The sequence below is a fragment of the Neodiprion pinetum genome, chromosome 5, assembly GCF_021155775.2.
Source record: "Neodiprion pinetum isolate iyNeoPine1 chromosome 5, iyNeoPine1.2, whole genome shotgun sequence".
In the NCBI taxonomy this organism is placed as follows: Eukaryota; Metazoa; Arthropoda; class Insecta; order Hymenoptera; family Diprionidae; genus Neodiprion; species Neodiprion pinetum.
The window spans coordinates 8423916-8451684 of NC_060236.1; the positions used below are offsets into that span (position 1 = coordinate 8423916).

The 27769-nt window shown below is 34.5% G+C and overlaps 2 protein-coding genes across 11 annotated transcripts; one reads left to right on the forward strand and one right to left on the reverse strand.

Annotated features, from left to right (window-relative positions):
• The first annotated feature begins 462 nt into the window (after nucleotides 1–462).
• Ip6k (Inositol hexakisphosphate kinase) lies at nucleotides 463–20306 on the forward strand. Of its 8 annotated transcripts, none has more exons than XM_046629462.2 (8): nucleotides 463–565; nucleotides 680–1260; nucleotides 6062–6188; nucleotides 9816–9951; nucleotides 12095–12174; nucleotides 12680–12855; nucleotides 17176–17381; nucleotides 17491–20306. In XM_046629462.2, the coding sequence occupies exons 2-8, from the start codon at nucleotides 1126–1128 to the stop codon at nucleotides 18260–18262; spliced, it is 1632 nt and encodes a 543-aa protein (XP_046485418.1). In that variant the 5' UTR covers nucleotides 463–565; nucleotides 680–1125; the 3' UTR covers nucleotides 18263–20306. The 8 variants fall into 8 exon arrangements, 7 of the variants coding, with proteins under 7 accessions (XP_046485418.1, XP_046485419.1, XP_068992483.1 ...); XM_046629463.2 differs by having other exon boundaries at nucleotides 496–565; nucleotides 702–1260; XR_006883602.2 differs by having other exon boundaries at nucleotides 497–1260; nucleotides 17491–19272; nucleotides 19719–20306.
• Hip1 (Huntingtin interacting protein 1) lies at nucleotides 20008–27581 on the reverse strand. 3 transcript variants are annotated; one of them, XM_069136380.1, is made up of 18 exons: nucleotides 27330–27581; nucleotides 26986–27113; nucleotides 26006–26069; nucleotides 25558–25915; nucleotides 25366–25427; nucleotides 24278–24552; nucleotides 24001–24197; nucleotides 23743–23881; nucleotides 23480–23567; nucleotides 23309–23397; nucleotides 22956–23159; nucleotides 22664–22844; nucleotides 22191–22478; nucleotides 21797–22038; nucleotides 21520–21672; nucleotides 21341–21441; nucleotides 21035–21264; nucleotides 20008–20935 (listed from the first exon to the last, which is right to left on the reverse strand). In XM_069136380.1, exons 2-18 carry the CDS (start codon nucleotides 27067–27069, stop codon nucleotides 20772–20774), a joined length of 2919 nt encoding a protein of 972 aa, XP_068992481.1. In that variant the 5' UTR covers nucleotides 27070–27113; nucleotides 27330–27581; the 3' UTR covers nucleotides 20008–20771. The 3 variants fall into 3 exon arrangements, with proteins under 3 accessions (XP_068992481.1, XP_046485415.1, XP_068992482.1); XM_046629459.2 differs by adding an exon at nucleotides 26398–26605 and having other exon boundaries at nucleotides 26986–27581; XM_069136381.1 differs by lacking the exons at nucleotides 26986–27113; nucleotides 27330–27581 and adding an exon at nucleotides 26398–26793.
• Nucleotides 27582–27769: the final 188 nt, after the last annotated feature.

A 27769-nucleotide genomic window follows, 5' to 3' on the forward strand; every position in this document is an offset into this window, starting at 1 on the left:
CGAAAACGTAATCTGTTCTCTTTCGGCGGAAAATTTAAATTCACGTGGGGTGTTTTTTCACGCCCCCCCCCCCCCCCCCCCGCCGTGCTTCCGTCACGAGTTAAAATTAACTCCTTCCGCATTAAATCAAATACATTATGTATTATTTAATCAACTGTTGTTTAAGTAACTGTACTCGGTAATCACGTTGACATACGTTATAATTATTACGATGCGATTCGTATTTTAACTTTTACAAAAATTTTCGAAAACTAGTAAGTTCAATTATGCAGGCGCAGTGTCTATCGGAGAAACCGGTCGGTAGTTTCTATTCCATTTCAGAATGGGATTGGCTTGAAAGAATGTGGCTATGCCAGTGACGTATTTACCCAACGCCATCTAATGGAAAAACACTATGACGTAACTTTTGAACGGCGAATCGCGGAATCAGACATTTGTTTAAAACCTAACTGCTAGCTGATGATCAATAGCGGCGCTGTGATCGCGATGTCGTTCGACGCGTAGTTTCTACTCATCAGTCCGCACGACAAAACTGTTCCGTTCAGTGTCGATTTGTACCCTTGATGTAAGTTTCCTTTCAACTGCAAACTGCAATCCATCCCCCCACTCGTTTTACAGCTGATGCGATAACTGTGTTACGGATCTAATGCTGCGAAACGATTTGTTTGGTGTTCCCCAGATAACGTACAAAATTTACTTAGTTCGTCTGGTGTGCTCTCCGCGTATTGAGTCGTGCGGTACCGTCTGGAATCGTGCGTACAAAGCGAATATCGCAGGCAGTACGCTTATAGATCCACATATTCTCACATCTTACTGACTGGAAAGAGTGAAATAAAAAATTCAGAAGAGGAGGGAGCAAGATAGAACGAGTTAGTGATAGCGAGAGAGAGAGAGAGATAAAAAGAGAGAATCGAGGAAGGAAGAAAAGAGAAATAAACCAGCACTGGATTGGAGAACGAAAAAAAAACAACAAATAATAATAATAAATAAATTAAGTAAATAAAAACATCGGCAAAAGTCGAAATTCATTCCGGTGAAGTCGAATAATCGAAAGTTTGACGTGTACACATAACCAGTTGCGACGAAGTGGGTGGTTCGTTTTTTATCAGAGGAGTGTACGCGGGGATGGTATACCTGGCGGGTACTTGGGGCATGGGAGAGACTGAACCACAGTGCCATAGCACCACCACTTCCCCAGTAACAGCATCATTCCTCCAAGATCACGATGAAGAAGTCGCTCTCCATCCCCTCAATAATCAGGTATTATATCGATCCCCTTGTATTATATTTTCACACTGGCACCTCGAAGCGATGCGATACCAATAAATCTAGCTATGCAAATGATTGTATGTACGTACGGCGTTTAGTAGGCCAGGCAAGAAGACATAGTTTTTTTGTCTCAGGCTTTCCTACCACAATTAAATTTCTCCCGTCGCCTTCGTCGTTGCTCCACGGAGAGGCAATATATAATATAATCGTCGGTCTGTCTGGCAGTTGACGAGGCCGATTAAGGTCTTGTCCTCACTATTAAAATCGTACAAACTATCCGACTAGACGAGGTTAAATCGATCGGTCGTATGAATTATTACGAATTTTTTTTGCGACCGGAATTTTTATTACTCGCAATGATTTCTTTATCGCATATTATCATTTGCCACTGTCTGGCTTCTGCGGCAATGTTTTGACATCTCGCCAGCTGACTCAGGGAATTATTTTACGCGAATCGCTTTTTGTTCTTCCTCTGTTCGTTGTTCCGCGGCCTTGAGGTTCTTCTCAATGAATGCAACCTATATTTCAAGTTTACCCAAATACCTAGTTTTTTTTTCGTCCTTACGCGATCGATTCCATATTGATCACATATACATGCAAGACTGTAATTGCGTGTGCGTTTCCCCACCATCTAGTTTTTTTTTACTAAAATATTATCGTATTGAAGTTAGTAACGTGTCGTAACGATTCATAGCGAGGAAAAATCGTTTGGTTTTGGAATTGTTTGAAATTCATTAAACAGTAATAAATCGAAACACACTTATATTTCGAAATCTTAATTCGTTCAAAATCATTTTAGATCGTTTCTAACTTCAACCTGGTGAAATATTTCTTTTATCAATCGATTGTAGTATAAATATGTTCAATCATAAATTGTTACTGTCACGAAATTTATTCAAAACACAATACTGTAACTTATTGAATCCTCAAGTAATTGTCACCATTGAATACTCTTTGCAAAACAATGAAACTCATTCTCATACTTATTACAAAGAATACTTGGAGAGACAAAGAAGGACCACGTCTATGTTTTGTCTTTCATTTTCTATCCTATCGTTAATATTAGGGTAAACAAGAATTTGGTGCGTCGTTAATATTTCCAGAAATAACTTGAGAGAGGAGAACACACCACCCTACTACGTTTTTAGCTACCATACTGTTGAAAAACACAAAAACATGTTTTTCTAAGAAATAAAAGAAGAACCACCGTAATAACTCGTACCCACACTGTTTCACGAGAACGGTATTATTAACACAAGTAGAGAGAACAGAGAACACAATTACTTTCTTTCACTTCAGATCCCCCTTTTCTCCTACCTACTTACCTTGTCCTAATTTTTCCCTGCACAAGATACTTGATACTCTCGTCACTTGGATGAATCTTCACTGCATCAATTTAATGAGTTTAAAGTGCGTTTTGATTAAAAAATGTTATCAGAAATCTACCTTAGGAAATTTATCACAGACTCATTTGAAAATAAAATGCGTTTTACTTATTAAACTTTGAGAAATGTTGTTTTTTCTGCTAAAACTACTTAATAAATACTCAATTTATTACACAATTCCGTATTGTGATGGAAAAAGTATTTTTAAAATAACACAGAAACTATCATGATTCATAATTACTCTATTGTTACTATTTGAATATTTATAAAGTTATATATAAAAAAAAAAAAATTATCAACCAATAAAAAAAATCACACTTTTAATGTCGGTCTTTGATTTCAGAGTTGTGCAAAATCCTCTCTCGAAATGATTGCTTTGTTGAAATGTAGATTGATAATTCGCCACGTGTTGTGGCATATTAAAAGTATTAATATTTATACCTAGAAATGACTCATGTCTGACTAACTTACTGCCGTATTGTGATATTGCGTATTTGAACTATTCGCAGTAGCGGAGTCTGTACGATGTTAAACACTTCTTTATCAGATACAAGTTACGTATTTGTACTAAGCTATTTATTGGTAAGCTTGAAGTCAATAAAGTCAATATAACGAAACTTTGAAAAGTTACTATTTTATAACTTTCTAACAACTGAGAGTATATTAATGCTTTCTTAGTGTGCCAAATTTTGGACAATCCTAAATATGTAAGGTAACAAGTTCTTCTAATAACGCATGTTTATATAAACCGTACGAACTTCGATCTTATCTTTATTGTCCAGGTACCGTTGAGTATTCAGTTAAATAGACACACCGCACAGTGTCGACTATATAGGAAATTTTAATATTAGTTAGTACAATTATCGGAACGCCTATTACCTAACAGCGTATCTTATCTAACCATCGATGTCCAATTTGGTGTATGTCGAAGAAGAGCTCATACTTTGTTATTTGTCTTGAAACAATATTCATTTTTGAACTTAGAGCACATGTTAGGATTGGCTTGCCTACCTCAGGCTTTCTCAGAAGATTACTAGTTCTTCGATACTTGGAAGAATACTTGGACACATATACCGACCTTATCGTGTTTGACGTGGATAATTATTATCTGGTACTTGAAAGGGAAGCGCAATTTTCCTAATAACGGCATTCATGTGGTAGAAGCAGCTTTTTGAATAACTATTTTAGTCTTTGGATATGTAAAATTGTATCATTGATCTTCGCTGTTGAGGCAGCACAAAGTGGTTCAGGGCAGATATCGTCTACACTTGGAGTATATCAAAGGTTAATGGCACAGCGCATTAGGCAGGAACCAGCAGTCTTTCACAGACACTGCATAATGTCTGTGACCTCGACCACTGTATCTAAAATTATGATATTCATATAATTGGATACTGTGGTAGACAAAAACTAGTAATCTTCTTTATTTCTTTCTTTCTTTCTTTGTGTATTGTTTTCTTTTTTTTCTTTGTCCCCGAGAACATATCAAGCCGTTTATTTCTTTAGATGCCAGATAAATTCGAATAAATTATGATAATTAATTATTAGACATAAAGAAATATCAAATGACTTGCATTATTATTTCGTCTTTATTTCACCATATTTAAATAATATCTACTACGATGGTGCAACAGAATAATATGCATCACTTTGCCTATGTACTCGTCTTTTACTATCATGGATATCTATATTAAGATCTGAGACTAGACTACTCAGATCCAACTTGACAGTGCAGCACCCAGTTATTCAGTCTGCTCAAGTATTTACATCTTAAGCCAAGAGTAATAACAATTGATACTTATAATACAGGTATTATAAATAGGCAGAACGATGCAAGGTCTTTTCTTCGATCTGCCTTCTCATTAATTTGATTGACCTTCTTCGCGTCAGTCGTATGCAAAGAATGAAGAAGAAACAATGATATTTTCGATTTGAAACAGGGTGGTGACAGACCGGGAAAACCAGAGAAACTGAGAATAGTCAGGAAACTTCGTCATTCGGGAAAAGTCCGGGAATTACGTTGTTGCTTTGTACATCCAGCCAAACCTGCTTTTGGAAATAATATCGTTCCATTCTCATCTCTTGTTCTGTTATGCAGCCTCCGTCTGCACACAATTTAAGATATCGCTGATCGTAAAAGCAGCTAACGTTATATAAGTCCAATGGCAAAAGGTCATGGAATACTGATTTTTTAGCAGGAAAAATCAGAGAATTATATTTCAGAAAAAATTATCACCATTCTGTCGAAAGTGCTCCATTGATAATTACTTTAACAGAATCACATCTGCATTTTCCTGTTATATATCCCATGTTTTTAATGCCAAAAGCATATTTCCTGTGCAACTGTATTCAATTATAAATTCATTTAATCGCAGACATAACGTACTTCACAAATTACCGCAGGTAGATTTTCGATTTTGCTCTCCGCCTGAAATTACAAAAAACATATTGTATGTAATTAAAAACGAAGTTATGCTTGATAAGAGAAAATAGAAGATAACATTACACTGTATTGTTAAGAAGATGAATAATGTGGGTACATTTTTTTTTAACCGTTTAAAATAGCCCGCGTGAAATAGTCAATTTCTCAACATTGTAAACAGCAATTCTGACTGAGCTTCCGAAGCTCGATAGTTGTGCAATACTCATACTATAGTAAAAAAATTGTCGTTGACCTTCTCCTCGGATCAGCGAAGCAATATATACAACTCTTCATTAGATAAAAATACCACTATGTATAGTATCAAATTCTCTGATTTCGTAAAAACATTCCATCAGCTTGAAGAATCTTAATTATCCAATGTATTAGGTGCTACATTGAATATTAATGAAGTTAAAGTTAGTAACGTTACTGTAGCGAAGAATGTTTAGGAAAAGTTGTTACCTCGCAACTTTCAAGTCGTTTAAAATTTGATAAACATTAAAAAATCGAACATACTAATGTTGTGCAAAGATAACTCCTTGAGAGTCATTCTAAAATTCCACAATAGTGTATTTTTCCCTGATGTTTCTGTACTTCAACATTACTAACTTCAGTCTTGTGAATATTAAGGTGCTTGCGCTGATAGTACCATAATATACATATAAAAACATTAGATTTCTATCAAGCTGAAGTTGGCAACGTTATTGCAATGATTCACGTTTGTATAAAATAGTTATTTCGCTATTTCAAGAATATCTGAGATGCAGTAAATTATAATATGGAAAAATATATACATATTCTTTAAACTTGAGTACTTTAAAGTCACTATAAATATGCAAAATAGTGATTCTTCCGCTCAATCTTTCATTAGTTGAGCGTTACAAACTTCAGTCTCTTATATTTTTTATACTCAAACTGGATAGTATACCTGCCTATTTTTATAGCACAATAATGATAATATTAATTTGAATTTCATATCCAATAGGTCGGCGGTCATACCAGACTGTTGCTGCTTAACCAGAATACCATCTGCAAGCCATTGAACTATCGAGAGCTCGAGTTCTATCAAAACATTCCACAAGATATACAAATGTTTGTCCCCAAATTCAAAGGTAACCTAATTTTTAGTGCGTAATCGTATACGTCTTTCATGTGTTTCTTTTACGATGAGAACAATTATTCACTTATTCATATTTTTGTTCTATTAACAAAGTCACCATCTTAATAATAAATAGGTTTTCTAATGTCACACTTACGGTCACAGAAATCGAACAGATTTTTTGTGTCTTAAACTCTACTTACATCAGACAACAAAAAAATGTCATCCACATTTCGTTATTACCTTATACGGAAATGCTATTTTAAAGTCCAGGCCACTCCGCTCATGATCAGTCTGAACATGTCTTGCCGATACTGTGGTTTTATGAACTCACTAATGCAGATCATTGTGTGAATTATCAAGTATCCTCCATTATTGCCAGTTTTTTTGCAGTAATACAATGTATATACAGTCCTTCCGATATTAAGATCGCGATCACAGATGAAAAAAATCAATGTATCGATAAACCTGAAAAATTTTGGGTATCGTAGGACTCGTTGAAACTTTATTGAAAAAAATTTCCCTTTTCTTTTGCGCTTTTGGCCTTTGAAGAAAATATTAATACAATCATTGGCAAGAAACTAAAGTTTTCCTAATTCCGAAAGTCTTCAGGGGGAGTGCTTGTGAAAGCTTTCAGCAAAATCTGTAATTGATAATTGTACAGGTAACTAACATTTTCGAACACAGAGTTAAGCCGTTTGCGACTCAGGATTGCGAATTAAAAAAATGTGGTGCCACAGCTAATCGTAACCAAATTTTATTAGTGGAAACAACTTGTTATATGTATAATGGTAATAAATCGATGAGCTGTATACTGTACTATTACTGGTTTCTAAATTGATGAGTATGTTTCTTGGTAACATTAATTATTTTTTTATTATTCTTAATTACTTATCTCGAAATTTATCATGTAATAACGGCTGCTGGACGCGCCAATTAAATATACTCTCATCTCTAGTAGGATGATAAAAGTACGTCACGTCACGAAAAAATTTTTATCAAAAATGCAAAAGTAACAGAAGAATATTTTTCGTCTGAATGGGACAAACAACAGTTTTCTAAATTTTATTTATTTTTAACGGAAGCTTAACCCTTAATTCCAGCGATTCAGTTCCTCGCAGGTATTTTATTCAACTGGCATCAAAGCGAGTAGAGACAAATGTGCATATGTAATATTTTATCGGTACATTGGTTTGAAAGTCACGTTACATCGATTACGTAAGAATCAGTGAATTGACAGATAGTGATGTACGCAAGTGCATATAAGTTGAAGATGATTGAATCACATTTTATGAATTTCATAATATTATTATTTGCAATGACTGACCGGCAGCAATGAAAGTTGCCGGGTAGTTATAGGGGAAAAAAAAAAGAATCGTAGCTAATAGAATGATAGTGCAATTGAGTTCATTGATAAACTCTGGCACTGTTTGGTTGAAACTGCTAAAACATGTTAAAACTGCTTCGTTTATTATAGATGTATATCACTTCCTGTCCAATCTTACAGTGGCAATTGATGTCAAGTTGAATTTATTGCGAGTGTTATAGCTCCTGCCATTTTTACGAGCGTAAATATTTCTTATGTTCTTCTACCAACACTATTGACCTGCGTACGTTTTTTCGCCCTCCACCTCTTGATCTTGAATCTAAAATAAAAATCAGTCAGTATCAGTTTTGATTGGTATGCTATTGTACGTATTTCCAATATTGTATAAGTGCATAATGTAATGTTATACGTCAATCAATCAATCAATCAACCATCTGTACGCAACGTCACAGGTCACATGCGTCAAATGACTCAGTAGCGACTGCCATTAAGCATCGTGTATTGCATCGTGTGTCAAAAGAAATAGTTGTATCGCTCTCGAATAGTAAGAAAAATTGGGTAAGTACTAATAATTATACTTTTTGCGAGTATCTCACCTTGTTTAACGTTGGTAGGGACTCGACGAGTTTTGTATCATTTGCTTGTCAATTTATTGGCACGAAATCAGTACCGTTTGTTTGCTTATCTTACCAAACAAAAATACGAGCCATTAATTGATTTTAAGCAAATAATATAAATACATTGGTTCTGTTTGTTGATACCTACGCAACATAATCAAGATGTAGTTCGCCGTTTGTTACAGATTAAGTTATGGTGGTAATTACTAGGCAATCACAACGATTCGCTGTTCAATCTTTTTAATGATTACTGTTGATCCTTGCATTTCACAAAATTCACAATTCAATCAGTTATTAAAACAACTCTAATGTTCCGCAAGAATATTTTCAACATTTGTAAGAGTTTGGCGAAAAAAAAAAAAAAAATGAATCTAATGATATCAAGAAAAAGGAAGACTAAAAGTTGTCCTTGATTTGATTCGCTTATTGCAGAGGGTTCTTTGTTTTGTGATAAAGTGATACCCGAAATCGCGAACCAATTTGAACATGACTTAAATGTTAATGTGAAAAATAAATGCATCAAATTCGCCATGTTTGATGATTGTCTAGCAAAAACCTTTTCTTTTAAGTATCCCCAGAGCCAATAAGTCACAAGGATTCGTGTCTGGGAATCGAGGCTTGGCCCGCTCGCAGACTCACTAGCGCCCTGAACACATTCCATTTGCTTCTCCTTGGCCAATGCTCGGGGTTTGTATTTTGTTGCTGATCACCAATTACAATATAATTCCACCAAATGTGAAATTTATACTGACCGTGAGAAAAAAAAATTCTATTGTCTGTTGTTGGTTGAATTTCATCTTATTCATGATTATACACATAATTACTGTGTACGTACAGAGAGACATATAAAAAGCTTATATGTTTTCATATGCAGTACGGTACGTGTATGCCTATATTATGTATGTATACGTATTACAGTCAAAGTAATATGTTTTCATTATTGCTACAAAATTACTAGTCATGATACCGAGTGAGTGTTTCTATCGATAGAGGAATGAAGGAATATGGATACGTGTGTGTATTTTTTTGTTTTTGTTTTCATCCAGCATATTAAAAATGGTTGTTTATAGAAGAGCAATTTTGAAGTATGGAAGTATTTACATTGAACTTTCTCTTTTAGGTGGATTTTATACTATCGAGCCACACTTTACACATACATTAGACCTCTATACCATGTGTATTGTTATCGTGGCACTTTCTATTACAATGTTCGAAATTCTCGGTTATTTATGATTATAATGGGGAAAAAAGGCGTATTGTATCGCGTCAAATAGTTTTGGTCATGTATTTATTTTAGTTCTAAGTCAGCTATGTTTATAAAAAATAGTAAAGCATACCTTTTGGGGTTGATATACATTGAAATTATATGAAGATTTGACAGTGTGGTTCCTTATCCAAATTTTTTAATAAATTTTATTACGAATTTTTCACAGCATGATTAGTAATTGTGCGTCAAGTAAACAAATTTGAAAAAAAAAAAAAAAAAATGCATTTTACATTTTGACTGTAATATATGCCAATGATATGAATCTCTGAATTTGCAGAAAGCGCGTTGGGTACTAAATAAGAATAGTAAAAATAATAATTGCGTGACATATAATGCCAGTATTACTGTTAGCGTCTTGTCAACTGAAAATCAATCTTAACATATGATCAATAAAGACCGTTTGAACTCATCTAACGGCTGATGTTTCAGGTGTAATGCAGGCTTCCAGTAGCAGCGAGGTTTCACTAGACAAACGTTACAGTCCAAGCTTCAGAGATCAAGCAGAAACGACCAATACTCGCCAGGGAAAAGGTTCGACAAAACGAAAGCGTGACGATGTTCTCAGGTAAATTTTTATTGATTATTTTATTATAATACTATTGTTTAATCTGAGTTTGCCGAACTTGCTCTGTCATCATATTTAACATAGTGTATAATTGTAATGTATGTAAATACATTTAGTATAGTAAGTTTAAAGAAATTTACAGACGCATTCAATTTTTTTTATATTTTCATACAATTAATATGCTATATGATATTAGAGATAAAAAATATTATGTAACTTATAGAAAAATATCACAGCATGATCAATTTCTGCAGCACATAGTTATAGATGCAAATTAACACAGATTAATTTCACACAATTTATACAATCGTTGAATGATTAATATATTTCATTTCATTTAATAATAATTATTGTAATTTTTCTGCCGAATTTTTTTCATCCATATAAGCATGTGCTGTGGAATTGTACTATCTTTTAATACATAACATCTGTTGCCAAGTATTTGTTATTATTACTATCGCTATTATTATTATTTATATTACTGTTCAAATTGTTACAGCATAGCTATATTTATTTTTATTATTTAGTTTTGAATGAATAGCTTAAAAACAATATATATGTATATATATTATAAACATATATATATGTGTGTATGAATGTAAGAAAAATTACATTCATCTGAACATGCACTCAGTCTCTACATAAAAAAATTCTCATTATCATGTTGGAAGAAAGAAATTTTTTATTCACAAATAAACGAAAACATACCTCTAAATTCCCAAAATTTGTGTAATTTAATTTAAATCTAATTTTAATAAGCATGTTAGTAATTAGCCGCTAATATGTTTATGAAGTAAATTAATAAATATATTTGAAATTATAAAAGATGACGAAACTCCAGTTTTCCACACTATCGTGTTTAGTTGTACATATACAAATAATGAAAATCAACCCTGTTGTCTCATAGTTTTATGCCGCTTCATTATACGAAAGGAATTTTTATATTATGAAAAATAAACCGTACAGTGGGAAGTAAAAATTTATTTCAATAATCTATATCATAATATATTTATATATTATGTGTCAGGTCAATCTGAATAATATCATTCGGTAAAATGTATAAATGTATATGTATTATAGACAGAGATCAACATATCAGCTTGTCCACACCGTTTCAACCAGATTTCAGATCTTACTCTGTTCGATTTCATTTTCGAATTTATTCTTTGCCGATATTATAGACGAACTTTACTCTTGATACTACATATCTAGTTTTTTACTGTTTCTCTTTTTTCCGAAATTGAAAATTATGGTGAAACTGAGGTTGACCAAAAAACCTAGTTTTCTCATTTTTTAATAAATATTTTGATTCGACTTCTAGAATTTCAGCATAGATATTGGAATGATGCGCTTATTCCTGATATATAGAAGTATTTGCAAACAATATTGTTGAAAGTCAACATAACGTCAGGAGTTTTTGTTTCATGCATAGTATTATATCACAGAAAAAAATCTAGAACAAATTTACTGGGAGTATGGTCTGAAATCCAGTGGGAACTTGTATTTATGTACACATATATTATAATTGCTCATAACGTGTGCTACTTCTTTATGTCTATATATCATCGCCATCACCAGATCACCGTACAAGTACCTACCTAGCGCTATTTATCCTGCTATACTTACAAGCATACTTTTTGGTAAATGGAAAAGGTAAAGATACCGAGTACAACTATCCATGTGCTTGACGATTTCACCAAGCCGAGAGAATATCTGTGTATCAAGTAGGAAATAGCCAGACCCTGGTGTCTTCTTTTTATTTTTTTTATTTTTTTTCCGTGAATAAACAACTTTTTTATTTCTTTCAAAATATTCTAATTTGTGCCCCCGTAACGTGTTATATCACGTTCACATTCCTGTACATATTACTCATCATATTTTCGTCATGTGTTTTTGTTTGGCTCATATTTAACCATTTCGTAACAATTTCGTATATTTTTGATGTAAGCAGTATTTTCATATTATATAGAATACCTGTCGATATCATTTATTTTTTATTTTAATTAAAAAATGTCTGGTACCATTTAAACTGTTATTACTATATAAAAATTTTCTAGCTGTATTTTAATCATGCAGATGTACTTTTATATTTTTCACAACAATATTTTATTATACTGCTAACATAATATTACTTATTACGCAGGATGAAAATTCACCGCAACAATTGCACAGTTGACGTCTTGAAGCCTGAAACTCACTTGGAAAGCACACCGAATACACAACGTATCCTTCACCTTGTTTTGTATTTTGAATTTGTATTATCGCGATGGATAAACTCACAGTCCATGACTATATCGTAAGACGCACTTTGTTTTCGCCTTACGAAGAACATATCTTGTTTCATTAACTGATAATATTTTATATTATTACCTTCCACTTGCACGCGAACACAATAGTTGGGTTCGATAAGTCATTTCCTTATTGCAGCCTACTCGGATACTCCTAAATCAACTTTTATGACACTTCAGAGTCTTTATCAAACTTATCTTAAGTAAAACTATTGAAAAAATTCAATAATTTCACGGCTTGCAACTGACTTTAAAGTTCTATCAGCGAATTGTTGATATAATTAAATAATAATAGTTCATATTACTGCTAAAAAATCATTGAAAGTGAACTAAATTCTTAGGTGTGTACATTCTGTAAACGCATATACGGAACACAAATATAACAATACCCGCACAATCTACGATATTTCCCAATTTTTTTTCTTCAACATTTAAAAAAGATTTTCTAATGCTGGAGAATATAACATCTCGATACACGCATCCATGTATATTGGATTTGAAAATGGGGACCAGACAGTACAGTGATGATGCGTCAGCTGAGAAACGTAGCAAGCAAATTGCCAAGTGTGCTGCCAGTACCTCTGCTTCTTTAGGAGTTCGTCTGTGCGGAATGCAGGTACGATTCTCAAATGTTGCTGCTTGTGCTTCCATTTCAATATAGCTGCATAAGCGTATGGAGCACTTGTCTGCACTTAGAGCTTGAATAATTTCTGTTTCCCAATATTTTTAGCAGTTGGTGTGAAAGGAAAACGATTTCTCCCCTTTTTTTTAAATATTAATCCAGATTCCTCGGGTTCGTTATGCATTCCTCCAAGGACTTTAAGTCCCCATCTACCATGAGGACTCTGTACTTCTCGTTAGTTCATCCCATCCTATTATATGCCTCTTTCATCTGTTCCCCACTCAGTAAAGGAAATGTTTACGACCTGGAGGTGGTGCAGCACGGGCTCCTCAGGTTTGCTTTGTATAAAACTAATCATCATATGAGATCTTTCGATCACGACTACTCCGAGATTGGCAAACGTTTAAATATCTCCAGCTTGTCCTCCTATAGAGACTACCGACCTATCATTTCTGTATAAACTTTTTAAAAACTTGATCGATTCTCCTCCCATCCTTAAGATGTTTTACCTTCACTTACCACGTACACCAGCTAGCAGAAATGACATCATTTTCCAGGCACCAGTCCTCTCTAACACCTACTTGGCAAAGTCCATCTCGGCGCGACTAAGTATTTTAGCTAATAGAAATAGCACGTGGATTGATTTGGAGAACACATCTATCTCCCGCTTTAACAAAATTTCTGTGGATGCCTGTTTTGAATATCTGTAATCATATTGTTCTGCTTTTTTGTATGCTGCTACCTAAATAAAATTTTTTGTTTAAGGGCTGTATGGCCGCATAAATATAATACAGAAAAAAAAAAATTACAATTTACTTAAAAACAGTTAGTTCCCTATAAATTGTGTTATCACCGTTTATCTATCCCTGTAGAAAAAACGAGTCAAAGAGTTCGACCACCATATTAATTGTCGTCTCTGTCATTTTTTTTTTTTTTCTATGTTTTGTGTTTTGGCCATGTAGTTCTTCTTCTGATATTGATGTAAGAGAGTTATATATTTGTGCGCCTACATATTGAAAGCATCGACACCCTATCTCTTGTCAAATCTCGGTATTTTGATAGCTCTTTGACTAGTACTTCTCGTTTGATTTGGTTCGAGTTTGGGCTTTTCCTATCACATTATGCCGACGTCCCTTCAAGCCATGGAAGAGACTTGATTCGACTAGCACATAGTAGACCGTGTGTCTAAGTTTGTGCATTATACAGGTGGTATATCTCATTTTTTTTTTACAATACAATCTATATGACAGTTCTATCTCAAATGACTATCAATTATACGCCTAAATATTTTATCAAGTTTACTCTCTCGATTTTTGGGCACATACAATTTTTGTTTTGATAGCATCCTATGACAAGAAGTTGGGTTTTCTTGATATTCGTAGTTAAGTTATTTTCTTGTATCCAGTATCCGCGAAGGCGAAATTCATTTTGTACGATGATTTTTGAACTTTCCCATGTTTTCTCTCTGAAGAGTAGCACAGTGTCGTCTATGTAACTTATAATTTTACTTTATATATCCAAATTGAAAATGTCGTTTATATAAATGAAAAACAAGAGTGGTCCTAATATGGATCCCTGAGGCACACCACATTTTATATCAGCCGAGTGGCTGTATTCTCCATTTATTCGTCGGTTCGATAACTTTGTAGCAAGTCAAAAATAATGCCACGAAATCCATAATGGTCGAGTTTTTCTAAGAGTATCTCATGGTTTAGTGTCAAAAGCTTTTTCCGGATCTATAAAGACTGCTAAAGAAGGTGTGCTAGTATCTAACGATTTATTTGCAAAGGGTACAACTTCTGTTATTGCTGAGGCGGTAGAGATGTTTTTCCGAAATCTGAATTGTTTTTTGCTGAATGCGCCTGTCCATTATAAAAAGCTTTCGCCCCTCCTCCACGCGCACTTTTCAAAGATCTTTGAAGCGCTTGGCAGAACCAAGATTGGCCTGTAGTTTTTCACCAATGTATTGCTGTCTACTTTGTATATTGGAACTACCGTTGCTGTTTTGAAATGTTCAGGACATTTTCCAAAAGGGAATACTAGATTTATAATGTGAATAAGTGGCACCGCTATGTATTCTGTACATATTTTGATAATTCTTGCGGTTATATTATCCATTCCTGAAGCTTTATTGCATTTTAGACTGTTTATTACTCTTATAATTTCATTTTGATCAATCTCATTTAAGTACATACTATTTTGGACAATAGGCACACGTGAAATTCTAGTATCAAGAACCACAATCTGTGCAGCAAGTGTTGCTTCAGTACTTGCAAAGTATTCAATAAATTCGGTTGCTATTTCTGTCTCATCATTTGTGATTTCTGTGCCACCATTTATTAGTTTATGTGGGGCTTGTTTCTGTGTTCGGAAAGTTGTCATTTCTGATACACCTCTCCACATTTTACTCGTGTCATTTCCCATAGTACTGAGTTTTCTTCAGTTAAACAGATTTTGTGCTTGCGTTATTTGTTTTATTAAATTATATTAAATCGCCTTCGGCTCGCCCGGTAAAATCGCATGCCCTGCCCCTTTCGGCGCTTGCCACGTAATATACTATTTCATTCCATTTCCCCGCAAATTCGGCATTACGCGTCTGTTTTCAGACCGGATAAGGTTTGTTTTTAAGTGCCAGCTCAGAAACCTCATCCGGTCTGAAAACAGACGCGTAGTGCCGAATTTGCGGGCAAATGGAACGAAAAATAGAATATGCGGCTCGCGCCGTAAAGAGGTCGAGCAGGACTTGCGTTTTACCGGGTAAAATCGCATGCCCTGCAACGACCTCTTTTCGGCGCTTGCCACGTAATATATTAAATTACTTCTCAATAGTATAGCTTCTAGTTAAACCAAGAAAATTCTACAAAAAGTGAAAAATTCAACAATTTTTCGCAAATTAAAAAAAAAATTCATTTTTCTTGGGAAAAGAATTCACTTTAGATTGTTTAAAAAGTGGGTTAATCTTAACTTTCTTAAGGTTTTTTAGGTTCAACTAGAAGAGAATTTCATCCCGAGTACAATGCAATTTGTCTCGTTTCGATAGGACGTTTAGTTTTTTTTTAATTAGGAAAAAGCGTAAAAATGAAAAACGGAGAAATCGTGCGTCAAAGTTTTCGTACATAAAAAATCGTAATTTTCTTGAACTTACCGCATTAATATGCTAATCAGCGATTCCTGGTCCATAGAGTTGCCCTTGAGACTCTTCAAAAAACTGGTTCAAAACTTCAAAACATTGGTTCAGACTCTTCTAAAAACTGGTTGAAAACTTCAAAAAACCGCTCGTATACCTGCTCGACGCTTGCTCACTATTTCTTCTGTAACTCCGAAAATATTTCGAATTTGTGTCTGAAATTTCAGGGACACATTCTTGGATAGTTTGGGAAAACATTTATGCAAAAAAAAAAATCGATTTTTGAAGCTTCTAAAGCAGGCTCCCCCCTTAAGCTTTCTTTTCGGGTTTCGTATCCTTTACAGTGTTGCCAACTCGGATTGTCGTAATCCCGCTAGGGTCCTTGTCAAATCCCACCAAAAACCGTTAGACTCGTCTGCACTATTTCCCACGAAAAATCAGTAAACTAGCTACGTGTTCCGCAGAAAAAAAAACCAAACTTTAAAAACCGAATCCGAAAAACTAATCAAAAGCACTGAAATATCGCTATTTCAGTGATCAAAAGGCGTACATAAAACGCAACAATAACGAAAACAAGCATGCTAGCAAAACCAATTTTATTTTTTAGTATTTTATGATCAGAAATGTTGTATCTAATGTTAACCTGGAAAACTTGAATGTGAAATTCACAAATCATTTTTTATGCATTCGAGTTTTTATGTGCCTGATTACGGTTTGTTCATTTGGGGATTTGTCCGGATGTTGGGTTTATATCTGACTGTACTTTTAGTTTAATTGGTTTCATATTCGACTATGGGTTTAGTGTATTTGCATTCGTGATTGTTCCATTTTGTTCATTTGAATTTCGGGAGGAAACAGAATTGTGTAAAAATTAATTCGTTATAAAAAAAAACCAATCCATAAAATTTTTCGTTAAAAATATGAAAGTGGCAAAATCCACTAAATTTCCCACTAAAAAAGCAAAATTGCTCTAGAAATCGCCAAACTTTCCGCCAACTGCAAACAGGTAAATATTCTCACCTCAGAGTAATTCTCACCAAGAATCTTTCAAAACAACCAGATTTAACGGGAAAACTACCAAGTTGGCAACACTGAACCATTACGTCGGATTTTTGCTTTATTTCACCTTAGCATAATAATTGCATTAAGATAGAAATAATACATGTCTTTTGGTAATCATTTTTCAGGTCTACCAAGCAGATTCAGATCATTATGTTAAAAGAGACAAATATTGGGGCAGAGAACTCAATGAAGAAGGTTTCAAAGCAGCTCTATACCGCTTCTTCCACAATGGTTTTGGTTTACGAACATTGGCCATTCAAAGAGTGATAGCACGTCTGGAACTTTTACGTCGCGCAATCGAAAGACAAAGCAGCTACAGATTTTATTCCTGGTAAGTATTTTTTTTCGATTATCGATTCATTTGTTGTAGTTGAATCATTATTTCATTTTTCCGATCGATGAGAAACTAACACCTTTGTGCGATATTTGATGAATTTCAGCTCACTTCTTGTCGTCTACGAGGGGTATCAAATAGATGGCTTTTCAGTGTTAAGACACACCCCGACACTTCGAGTTGAAGAAGAATCGACAGACTTAAATTTCATGGAAAATATTGCTCATGGTTCTGAAACATGTTATGACGCAGACACAAGTAACAATTCAAACGATTACAATCTTAGCAGTCATGAAGAAGTTAGCCAAGCCACACTCCACAGGGGTTTTGGAGAGGCAGCTGCACGAGGGGCCAAAAATGCTAGTGGCTTTTATCCAATTAATGAGGAAACTGTGTTCATGGATTCACCAACAAACATGGTCAGCACTGTTGTTCAGAGCTCGCAATTTGACAATTGGATGATGTACAGCAGCAGTAGTGGGGATGAATTTTGTTGCGGGCAACACACAGCTGATAGTTCTGAAGACACTAGTTCGGATCTAGAAATGGAAAGTACAGGATGTGTTTTAAAGCGTAACAGACCCAGGCAACATTTGCGATTATACGAAAACACTAAGCATGTCGAAACAGAAGATGAATGTTCGAGTATTTCTAAAAGATTACGTGTTAAAACTGACGAGGAAAAACAGTCAGAAAGTGAAGATTCCCTCGTCGACGTAAGAATGATCGACTTTGCCAATATGTCGTTTAACCACTCTGGAAGTTCTGTGGGGAGTTCAAATTCAAATTCTACGATTCATCAGGGTCCAGATTGTGGCTTTTTGACTGGCCTAGATAGCCTGAAACGGCTATTATTAGAGATACTAACTGAAGGTTAAAATTTGTGTAATGTTAGATAAGCAGACAATTTAAATAGCGAAACAACATTTTAACCCAAAATGACAAATAACTAGACACTTACGTGGTGAAAATGATTTATGCATTATACAACTCGAACACGTTATTTATATATATATATATATGTATGCTTTTAAATCAAATAACAGAAGTGAATGGCGTTATATGGAGAGACAGCGATAAGAGAAATAAACTCGGAGCGGAATGTACAAATCTCGAGTTCATCTCAAATTTCTCGTTAATAACAAGTGTATAGAATTCAAGGGGTGGGCGCTCGGTAACCAAAACGGTCAATATAACAAACATTAAATATGTACATAAATTCATTACAATATATTTCTAAGTCTCGATCAAATACCCGGTGAAACTTGAGACATTCGTTAGGAACAGTGTTATGAACACTGATGATCATCGTATTGATCATAAAACAAAAATATATAGTATTTTACCCCTGTATGAGCATACTGTCCAATTTAATGGAGTGCTTTGTTCCCAAGGGATACAGTGGTTACTAAAGTAATAAAATATGATTTTTAATTATATAACATTAATATTAGAAGAATATAAGTTATAATCGTGTAAATAATGTAAAAATAATATTGCATTGAAAGAAGTACATAGTATATATGTTACACCTTGTATTTTAGTTGCACCCCAAAAGTATCCACCATCTCGGTCAATGTATTACAATTAATAAAGCTCCATCTAATTTTCTAGAATTTTCTAAATTCTTATACCTTTCTAGGGAGCGCGGCCGAAAAGGGGTGAGTGTTTCTCTACAAAGAGAAATCGATTTCTCATTAGAGAAGGCAATGATTCCGTATCATATAACAAGTATTATCAATACGCGTATTTAAATGTGTGCGAACTTATCCTTACTTACCGATTCGTGCAGGAGTTTCATACTGACGGATGATAACTTATTGAACTGATAGCCGCATAATTACATATAACACAGTTGCTCTATCAACCAACTCTTCACATATGAGTGGTAATCATATATAGCGAAGCTTATGTGTTTGCTCTTTAAGATAGCAAGAAGAGCAGCTACAACTGGTTATGTAGATAAAGTGTCATTCCCGTCAATAATAAATATTGCAAAATCATAATGCGCGTAAAATGATAAGACGTATGTTTTCAACATTGGTTGCAGATATTTCGATTTGTAGCTCAGATCTAATCAAGACTCGGTCAATTAATGAGTTATGACTTGAATTAATACCCAATTTTCAAAATTATCATTAACAAATGCATCTTCACAGTGAAATATGAACTCAAGATTGTATAGTTTAATCTATAATATGAATCTTATCAAGTGAAAGTCGCACCAAAGTCGTTTTTGCTACTGCTGTATATAATTTAGTCTGCCATATTTCAATGCATTTTCATAAGAGAGCTGGACTACTCGGAATAAAATTTAAATAATTACCTATACAGGATATTTATGATCTACGCAGTAACTTCTACTAAGAGACAATAACCGTCATCATCAATTGAAAATGCGCACCTAACATATTATCAGGTAAACACCATCATAATTATCCGCTCATCTAACATTTTGCTGTGAGTCATAATTCATATTTACCGTTGGTTATGATTCGGTTTTTTTACATTGAAAATAATGGAATCACTTTTAAAGACTGACAATTCTATTGCTAACGTCTAAAAAAAATAAACTAGTGGGTTTTGGATTAAAATAGTTGAAAATAAGTCAACACTTAATAAATAATGAACATCTGTTATATATTTTGAAATCTGATACAGTGTATAAATTATTATTTTTGATTACGCATACTGAAAATAGAACTCGAGTGTTATGTGGTAATCAAAATAATTAACAATCGAGCCGGTAATTTGTAATTCCACAAAACAATCGTTTGGCTTTCTCTTACAATCCCTGAAATGCCAATCGTCATTATATCTCTTTTCTATGTCAAGTGCCCAGTACCAAACATAGTAGTACGTAAAATTCAACCTTGCAATATTATACATAATCTCACGTATAATAAAATACTTTATTTTATTCACTGCTTGGTAAAAATACACCATGGTAAAAACTACGATGATACTTTCAAATTATATACTTTAATACTTGCTAATAGAGAAAAACAATTCGTTAACTAATTCGTTCGGTTAACTTTAATGGCATTGTGCCGCGGATTACCGTACTTTATTTTACAACTAATTTTGCATTCTCGGTATAAACCTATCATTTATAAGTGCCTAGATACGTGTCACCGGTGTACAACGTTTCAGTTATGAATCATTGTGTTAATTCTTTTCACTTTCAACATTATCTAACGACGTGTAAGCATATAAAAATGAATCATTATTAATTTGAAAACTTACGTGGGAAAATACTGCTTATACCTATATCGCTATATTTAAATTTTTGACTTTTGGGTACGTAAACAATAACTGGTTTACCAAGCAAAAAAAAAAAAAAAACTATCTTATCGGTTCTTTGGCTTCACTAACATTTACTCGTATTTATCCCTCGTTATCTCCAGCCATTTGATAATGATGACGACGCAGTGCTGATAATCGCAACCTTTCATTCTGCAATGCTTGTTCCAGTTCCAAAACACGTACCTGTGCTTCCATTTCTAATCTTTTTGCTTGATGCAAACTCAGTCCGGACATGTCAAGGTCCTCTGCAAATGTAGAAATGGTGTAACGAATAGGTAAGGTAAGGACCCAGGCAATAAACAATTACAATATAAACTTTTTTCAATTCTGTAAATATTACATACCATTTTCCTCCACCAGTTGACTACAGCTCTTGGCTGTAGCTACGACACCTCCAGTTGCCTGTGTTACCTCCCTTGAAGCTTCTGAAAGAGCTACCAAATTGGTACTGTTTCTTTCTGCTTTCACCCTACTGGCTACTACCAGCTGTGCAGTTGAAGCAGCGATGCCCTGAGATGCAACGACCAGTTGTTCAAATTTACCATTTCCCGCAACTACTTTGTCAGCAGCTTCCCTATGGAATGCACCAAATAGTTGAGTTACAACGGATGGACTGGCCAAAGAATGTAAGATAGAAGTGTTAAACTTACAATAGGAAATTAGCTCCCATGGCAATGGCTTTTGCTGCAGAGATCAAACCTTCTGACCATTGGTGATTTCGCTTATAAAATTCGGTAGCGGAAGCTGTTCCCTAGAATGCAAAATCGAATTTGAACAAACCGTGCTATTTGACAAGATGAGGTATTGAACAAGCGAAATATCAACTCACTTTTCCTTGAGCTACAATTTCAGTCTGTAATAATCTGGATTTCTTCACTAATACTCGAATGCACCTCATTAGTTCTGTACAGGAATCTAGTATTTTTCCATTCACTTCCAACTTCAAGCCAGAATCAGCTGCACGTGATTTGTTCAACATATCCTATGAGATTGAAGCAAACTTCAATTTAAACTGTTTTCGAATCACCATTTATAGTCCAAATGATTATGGCACATCGGTACTGTTTACTTTCAAAAATGAATAGGTAATCTGGCTTTACGAGTACCTGAATTCTTGCGGCAGCTTCCTCAATCGCCTTATCCATTCCTAAAAGCTCGTTTTCAACTAAATCGCCGATAACCTCAGCATTACTCTGCGTATTTATCAAAGTGTCGGCTTGTGCAGAAATATCTTTCAATTTGTTTTTGACAATAGTAATTTGGTCAGTAACTGAGGTTGCCTTCTCTTTGATATTGCTCAACATTATCAAGCTCTGAGAACCAAGTTGTTTACATTCGTCAGTCAATCCTAGTTTCATAGAAGTATTGTGATTTAATTAAAGATAATAATAATAAAGGATATAGCTCAGGCGATATACAGACCAATGTCTGTTTAGTAATTGCATAACATAAATGTCCCGAATAAATTGACTGATAGAAAAAGAATTTCGTTCAACTCACGATCTCCCAATGTTATGTCTGTGGCTGTGTTTGAAGTGCTTTTGGCATGAATCAAATAAACTGCCAAGACATAAGCTGTGTGTATAGAATTGCGAGCAAGTTGGCCACGTTGAGACGAATCAAGTAAATAACTGTGATAGACAGTGTCCAGATCATCTAAACTCTGCAAGGCTGGTTCAACTAAACTTCTAAGATAATCAGGAGTGCATGTCACTGTTGATATCGCAGGATTATCAATTCCATGTATAGCAGTTTGTAAAATCACATCAGCTTCGGATATGCAATTTACTGTAACCACGAACGTAATAAAATTTAATTCTTTGGTATGAAATAAGTTAGAAAAAATACATTGAATTTCAAGTATGAATAACCATATCCAGGTAACATAAAGATTCATTGTTTTGGTAAATACAGACTTTCAACAGTCTGTTATTAAATTTATGTTACCAATAATAACATTTCTATAAACTTACAAAGTAATTCATAGAGAGCAGCATCAGTGTCAGTTTTAAATTGAGCTTTTGAATGCTCAGCTTCTGACAGCAGTTCAGATATCCTCACATCCAGTTCTTCTTTTTGCGTCAACAAATCATGCAGGTCACCTTCCACTACAGCTTTCTCAGATGTTACAAAATCGATTTTGGCTACAAGTGCCTAAACGAATATTTCCAAATTCGTAAATTGGATGACGATTTCAAGACAAATTGATAATAATACTTGAAATCCTTTATTATTGTTGAAAATAAATTTTTCTGACTTACTCACCAAGTTTTCAGTCTTAGCTGCATCGAATTGTGTTCTAACATTGTCTAACTCTGCACGAGCCTGTGCTACTCTTTGTATTTCTTGCTCAGCCGTCGCCTGACCCTGTACAAGTTCTTGTAAACGTTGGTCTGCCTCAAGGCCCCGCCTTTCCGATTGTTCATGCAAAATCTTTATGTTGCCTAATTGTTTGTCAACGTCGGCTTTCTGCAGATAAAGAGAAAAAAAAGGTTAATTCCGCTAAGTAAGGCAAGATTATTACAAGTTTTTATCTTGAACCAGTTGTACTTAATGATCAAATCACACATGTATAGTTTTTGAGTCGAATTAAGTCTGAATTTACCATATACCCTTACTTTTCGTATTAAACTGATGTGTTCTTCCCTCAGTTTCGAATAGACTTCTTTCAGTTTTTGAAACTTCTCTTCCAACGTTTTATTTTTGTCTGCAATTGGTCAACATTATATTACAATATGAGGGAGTATTCAATGTCGATCAAAAGAATATTGCAATAATCACTCACTTACCAGTGACTTCTTGGAACTTGGACAAAAGACTGGTTTTTTGATTCTGCAAATCGTGACTGAGCTGCTTTTCTAGAATTATTTCATTACCCTAGAAGAAAAAAAATAAATAAACAACAGTAATTACTATATGAGACTGGTTGAGTTGATCCGGCTCGCCCTACATACAACTGAATAACTTATTGCACGTTCAAGAATCCAAGGTTGCACTACGAATATGTAAAACACTACATTATACAACAAATTATCCAATATTGCCCACTCACTTTGTCTGTCAGAATAGATTCCAGTTCCAATATACGACTGCGCAATGATTCCACGATTCTTTGGTGTTCAGTTAATAGTCTATGAAGCTCTTGTCTCTGTCTTCCATTCTCTTGGTGCAGATGATCGATCAGGCTATCTCTATAAACAGTGAAATCAAACAAGAACTTTATTACCTACTTTTTATCACATAAAGTTGCCAATGCATATTATATATTGTCTGCACATTGATGAATCAGCAAATTTAAAATTAAGTAAACCTTTCAGCCAATACATCAGGTGATATAGAACCATTTCTGGTTGAGTCAATCTGATCCCCTGCTAGAGAGTTTGTTTCTGAAGTATCGATGAGACTGTCGACAGCTGAGTCTGCATCTATTGGTTCTTCTGGTGGAAGTGTTACTACAGGTGTTACGTAAGTGCGAAGCTCTGATTGTATCAAGAAATTTGGTGGGTGCTGTAATGGGGAAAGCGTAAAAAGTAGCATACAATTTAAGGCGAAAAATATTTTTCTACAGAAATTATTTATAAATTCACCTCGGGCAATGACGGTATGGTTATCAACTGTTTAAAGTATTGCATATGCTTGATGGTAATGTAAAAAGTTCTCAATTCTTCAAATTGTTTGGAGAATCGATCGCGATGACCTGTAAGGGTGTCGGCTGGGAGTGCGCCATGTAACTTGAACAGAATTTTGACGCAGTAGTCGTAAAGCTGAGATGCATCTTGAATGCAAGGTATTAATGGTGCTAGACGACATTGGCCACTAGAAGTCATTGAGTTGGATTTTGACATATCCAAAGAGTCAAACGCTGGAATAAAGGAATCCAAAATAAAGTTTATGCATTCCTTATACAGTTTTCAAATGTAATACTCGTTGAGACTAACGAATTCCCCGTGGAAACTAACAATACGTGGAGAAAAAGAGAAAGGAATAGACAATGCAAAACAAATATTCGCTATCTGATTTAGTACACGATCAAGTATCGCATAATTTTATCAATATTTTGTCTGTGATAAGATAAACAAAAATATATTTAATCTTGGATTTCCGTAAGTAATATCAGGCGGAAAATTCGAATGAATTGGGGTGACTTATAAGCAGAAATTTGCTGTAGTAACAAACCATTAATTAGTACAAATAATATCGTAGTAACATATAACATACATATATTATTTTTTATATACATAAAAAAAATTCAACAACCTCGTTTATTTAAAGTGGCTTGTTTGATCATGTCGAAATAAGTTTGAATCACAAGCTTCACAAATTTATTTCACAACTGAAAATAAACAATTTTAAAGTTCGATACGTTTTATCGTATTTCAAGAATACTGAATTATTTATTAAAAGATTGTTTCAACAGTCATTTAGTTAGGAAGGTGAAAAATCGTGCGAATATTCTTCAATGAACCAGAAAACCATCCAAATATGTATGAAAGAAGTATTTCCATGATTACTTTTTCAAGCTACACGTTTAATACAATATGTGTATCCCAATAATCACACAATCATTCGTGATAAGTTAAGAAAACAGATATCACTCGATTTCAATTTACCGTCTGTGACTCATCATTGAAACTTGTGTAAAATGTATCTTCTGAAGTGAATTCCTCATAATTACCTGCACGTTGTAAACTAAGGATGTCATCCATGTAATCAAACATCTCGACGGACAATTGAAAGCTAAAAGATAGAAATTTAAATTTATATCGATTGTTAATCAGCGATCAACATGTTTGCCCACATATAACTTATAACTTGAAAAATAACTTTGATGAGAATAGAAATAAAGTAATTGCTAGCAAACACGTACAATATGTTGATATCATTTTCTCCAATGGCCTCAAGCTCATCTGCCGTGAGTTGCAGATTCCCTGGTATACGCGGATTGCGTTTATGAAAGTCTAATTTTGTGACGAGTAATCTAATGTACGTCTGAATCAATCTGCCATATCCTTCGCGAAGATGTTGCCAATATTTTCCAAGATTTTCTAGTTTACCGCGATGTCTTTGAGAGTCGGAAATAGATCGCGCGTGGCCTTCGCGTAACACTTTGTGCAGTACATGACAAAATTTCCACGCTACTATACGATTCTCTTGAAGTGGCTGACGCAGTACGAACATCCAAAAGGTTCCTGCACCTTTCTCTTGGAACGTACCAATAATTGCACCTGTATTACTGTTAAGGAGATACTTAAAATATAAGAATTAATATTCGTTTAAAATGCAAATAGCTGACTATGAAATGACTTAAAGGATACTGCGCACATGTTTCTCCTTTACTGGTGCTTCAATGGGATTGACTGCTTTCCCAATACTTACACTCTGAAAAATGATTGAAATATGTAGTGTAATAAAAAAATGCATATGTATATTGTATCTAAGAGCCATCTTTGACCTCTGCCAGCAAAAGAGTAATTAAAACTATTAGAAGTCAAGAGCGTCATGCAACAGTTGCAAACAGGGATGGCATTGTGATTTTTCAAGCAGATGAAAATGTTTGAACTTATTTATATGCACGTTTACTGAACAAAAATATTTGCTTCATATTTATGATAAATAAAATTTTGTAATGTGAGACTGATTATTCGAAATTAGGATTATTTGTAAGTAGTAGCACCAGGTATCAGGCATTTCAAAGGTATATACTCACCAGTTGCTGGAATTGCTTGTCGGTAAGTGGTACAGGCGGCATGTTAGTGGTATAAATATGATTATGACATAAAATTTATAGCATTGCACTAACAGCGAACAAAATTTGTATTGTCGAGTCGTGCATTCATTGTTTCAATACCCTGGAATGTATGACGTAAATATGTGACAATCTGCGCTCTTACATATCATGCAGGAGTTCCAAGGCTCTATGTACACATGAAAAAAAGAACACAACAATATCATGCAGCTTATTACAGTCACACATATTTACACTGTCGAGAAAAAATTTTCTTCAACAAAAACGAATCAACACGTTTCAAGTTATTATATCTGTTGAATCAGTTATTTTGTTTTTAGAACGTGTTAACTTATTTCACTAACCTATGATTAATATAAGGAAGTTTTAGAGTGAAGAAACCACTGAAAAAAACCACAAAAATATTTCACTGCAATGTTGATTCATGATTAATCGAATTTCCAGAATTTCATAACAAGAAGACAAATAAGTTGAGGAAAATTTTTAGATATGATAGTATAAACCATATATTAAAAAACAGAAGATGGTATACTATTATAGTGCACTTACCTGGAATTTTTCAAAGTTCTCACGTTCCAATTCGAGGCTAGTTTTTCTTTGCTGTAGAACTCGCGGCAATGACAGTGAAGCCATGTCCAAGTGAAAGAAAGAGCCTGTTGTGTTTAAATAGCTACTACCTATACAAATAGGTTATTCTTCAGTGACACTACATAATACTTGGTTCGAACGATGAGACATCCTGTTCTCTTTATTATGACTAATGTACTCTTTTACCAACTTTTACGTATACGGTCATATGCACAGACGACGAACGTGTTGCGTATGTGCATACAATATATGCGGAAATGCCTAATAACGAAGTATAACCATTTTAACCTAAGCTATTAATCTACCTTCGGGTTACAATCTATGTACGAAGCAAAAATTTTAACCAGCGAGTCTTAATGTACTCGATGTTGTTTACTTTCTCCTTTTCTTTTATCAATGAACACTTCTCGAATTGAAAATGACAGCTAAGAACCGCATACGCAATATAGAAAACAGTATAAACGGACGTTCCACCCATCCACACTTCCTTCCAAAAACAGATCCGTTCACGCGAAGGTGGGGGCTCAACTCATCGTAAAAGAGTTGTCGCAAGGGGGGCCGGTGGGTGGTGGGGATCATCCGGATCATCCATGTCCCAAGAGTAAGAAAGCCCACAATCATATGGGCCGATGTCTGTGGTATTGACCATAGACTTATAAAAGAGATAGACGACTGACTGCGCGGTATAACGAGGCCGCTGAAGCCCAAACCAAAGGACAGATATAGTCCTAGGCACGGTCTTACA

Excerpts from the sequence above, each read along its gene's own strand:
- Hip1 (XM_069136380.1), bottom strand. The coding sequence starts at position 27,069 with ATGGCTTCACTGTCATTGCCGCGAGTTCTACAGCAAAGAAAAACTAGC. Across the intron at positions 24,553-25,365 it reads CCTTAGTTTACAACGTGCAG|CGTTTGACTCTTTGGATATG; the intron begins GTAATTATGAGG and ends CCTTTATTCCAG. Across the intron at positions 21,442-21,519 it reads AAATTGTAGCTCAAGGAAAA|GGAACAGCTTCCGCTACCGA; the intron begins GTGAGTTGATAT and ends TTTGCATTCTAG.
- Ip6k (XM_046629462.2), top strand. The coding sequence starts at position 1,126 with ATGGTATACCTGGCGGGTACTTGGGGCATGGGAGAGACTGAACCACAG. Across the intron at positions 1,261-6,061 it reads TCCATCCCCTCAATAATCAG|GTCGGCGGTCATACCAGACT; the intron begins GTATTATATCGA and ends CATATCCAATAG. Across the intron at positions 6,189-9,815 it reads GTTTGTCCCCAAATTCAAAG|GTGTAATGCAGGCTTCCAGT; the intron begins GTAACCTAATTT and ends CTGATGTTTCAG.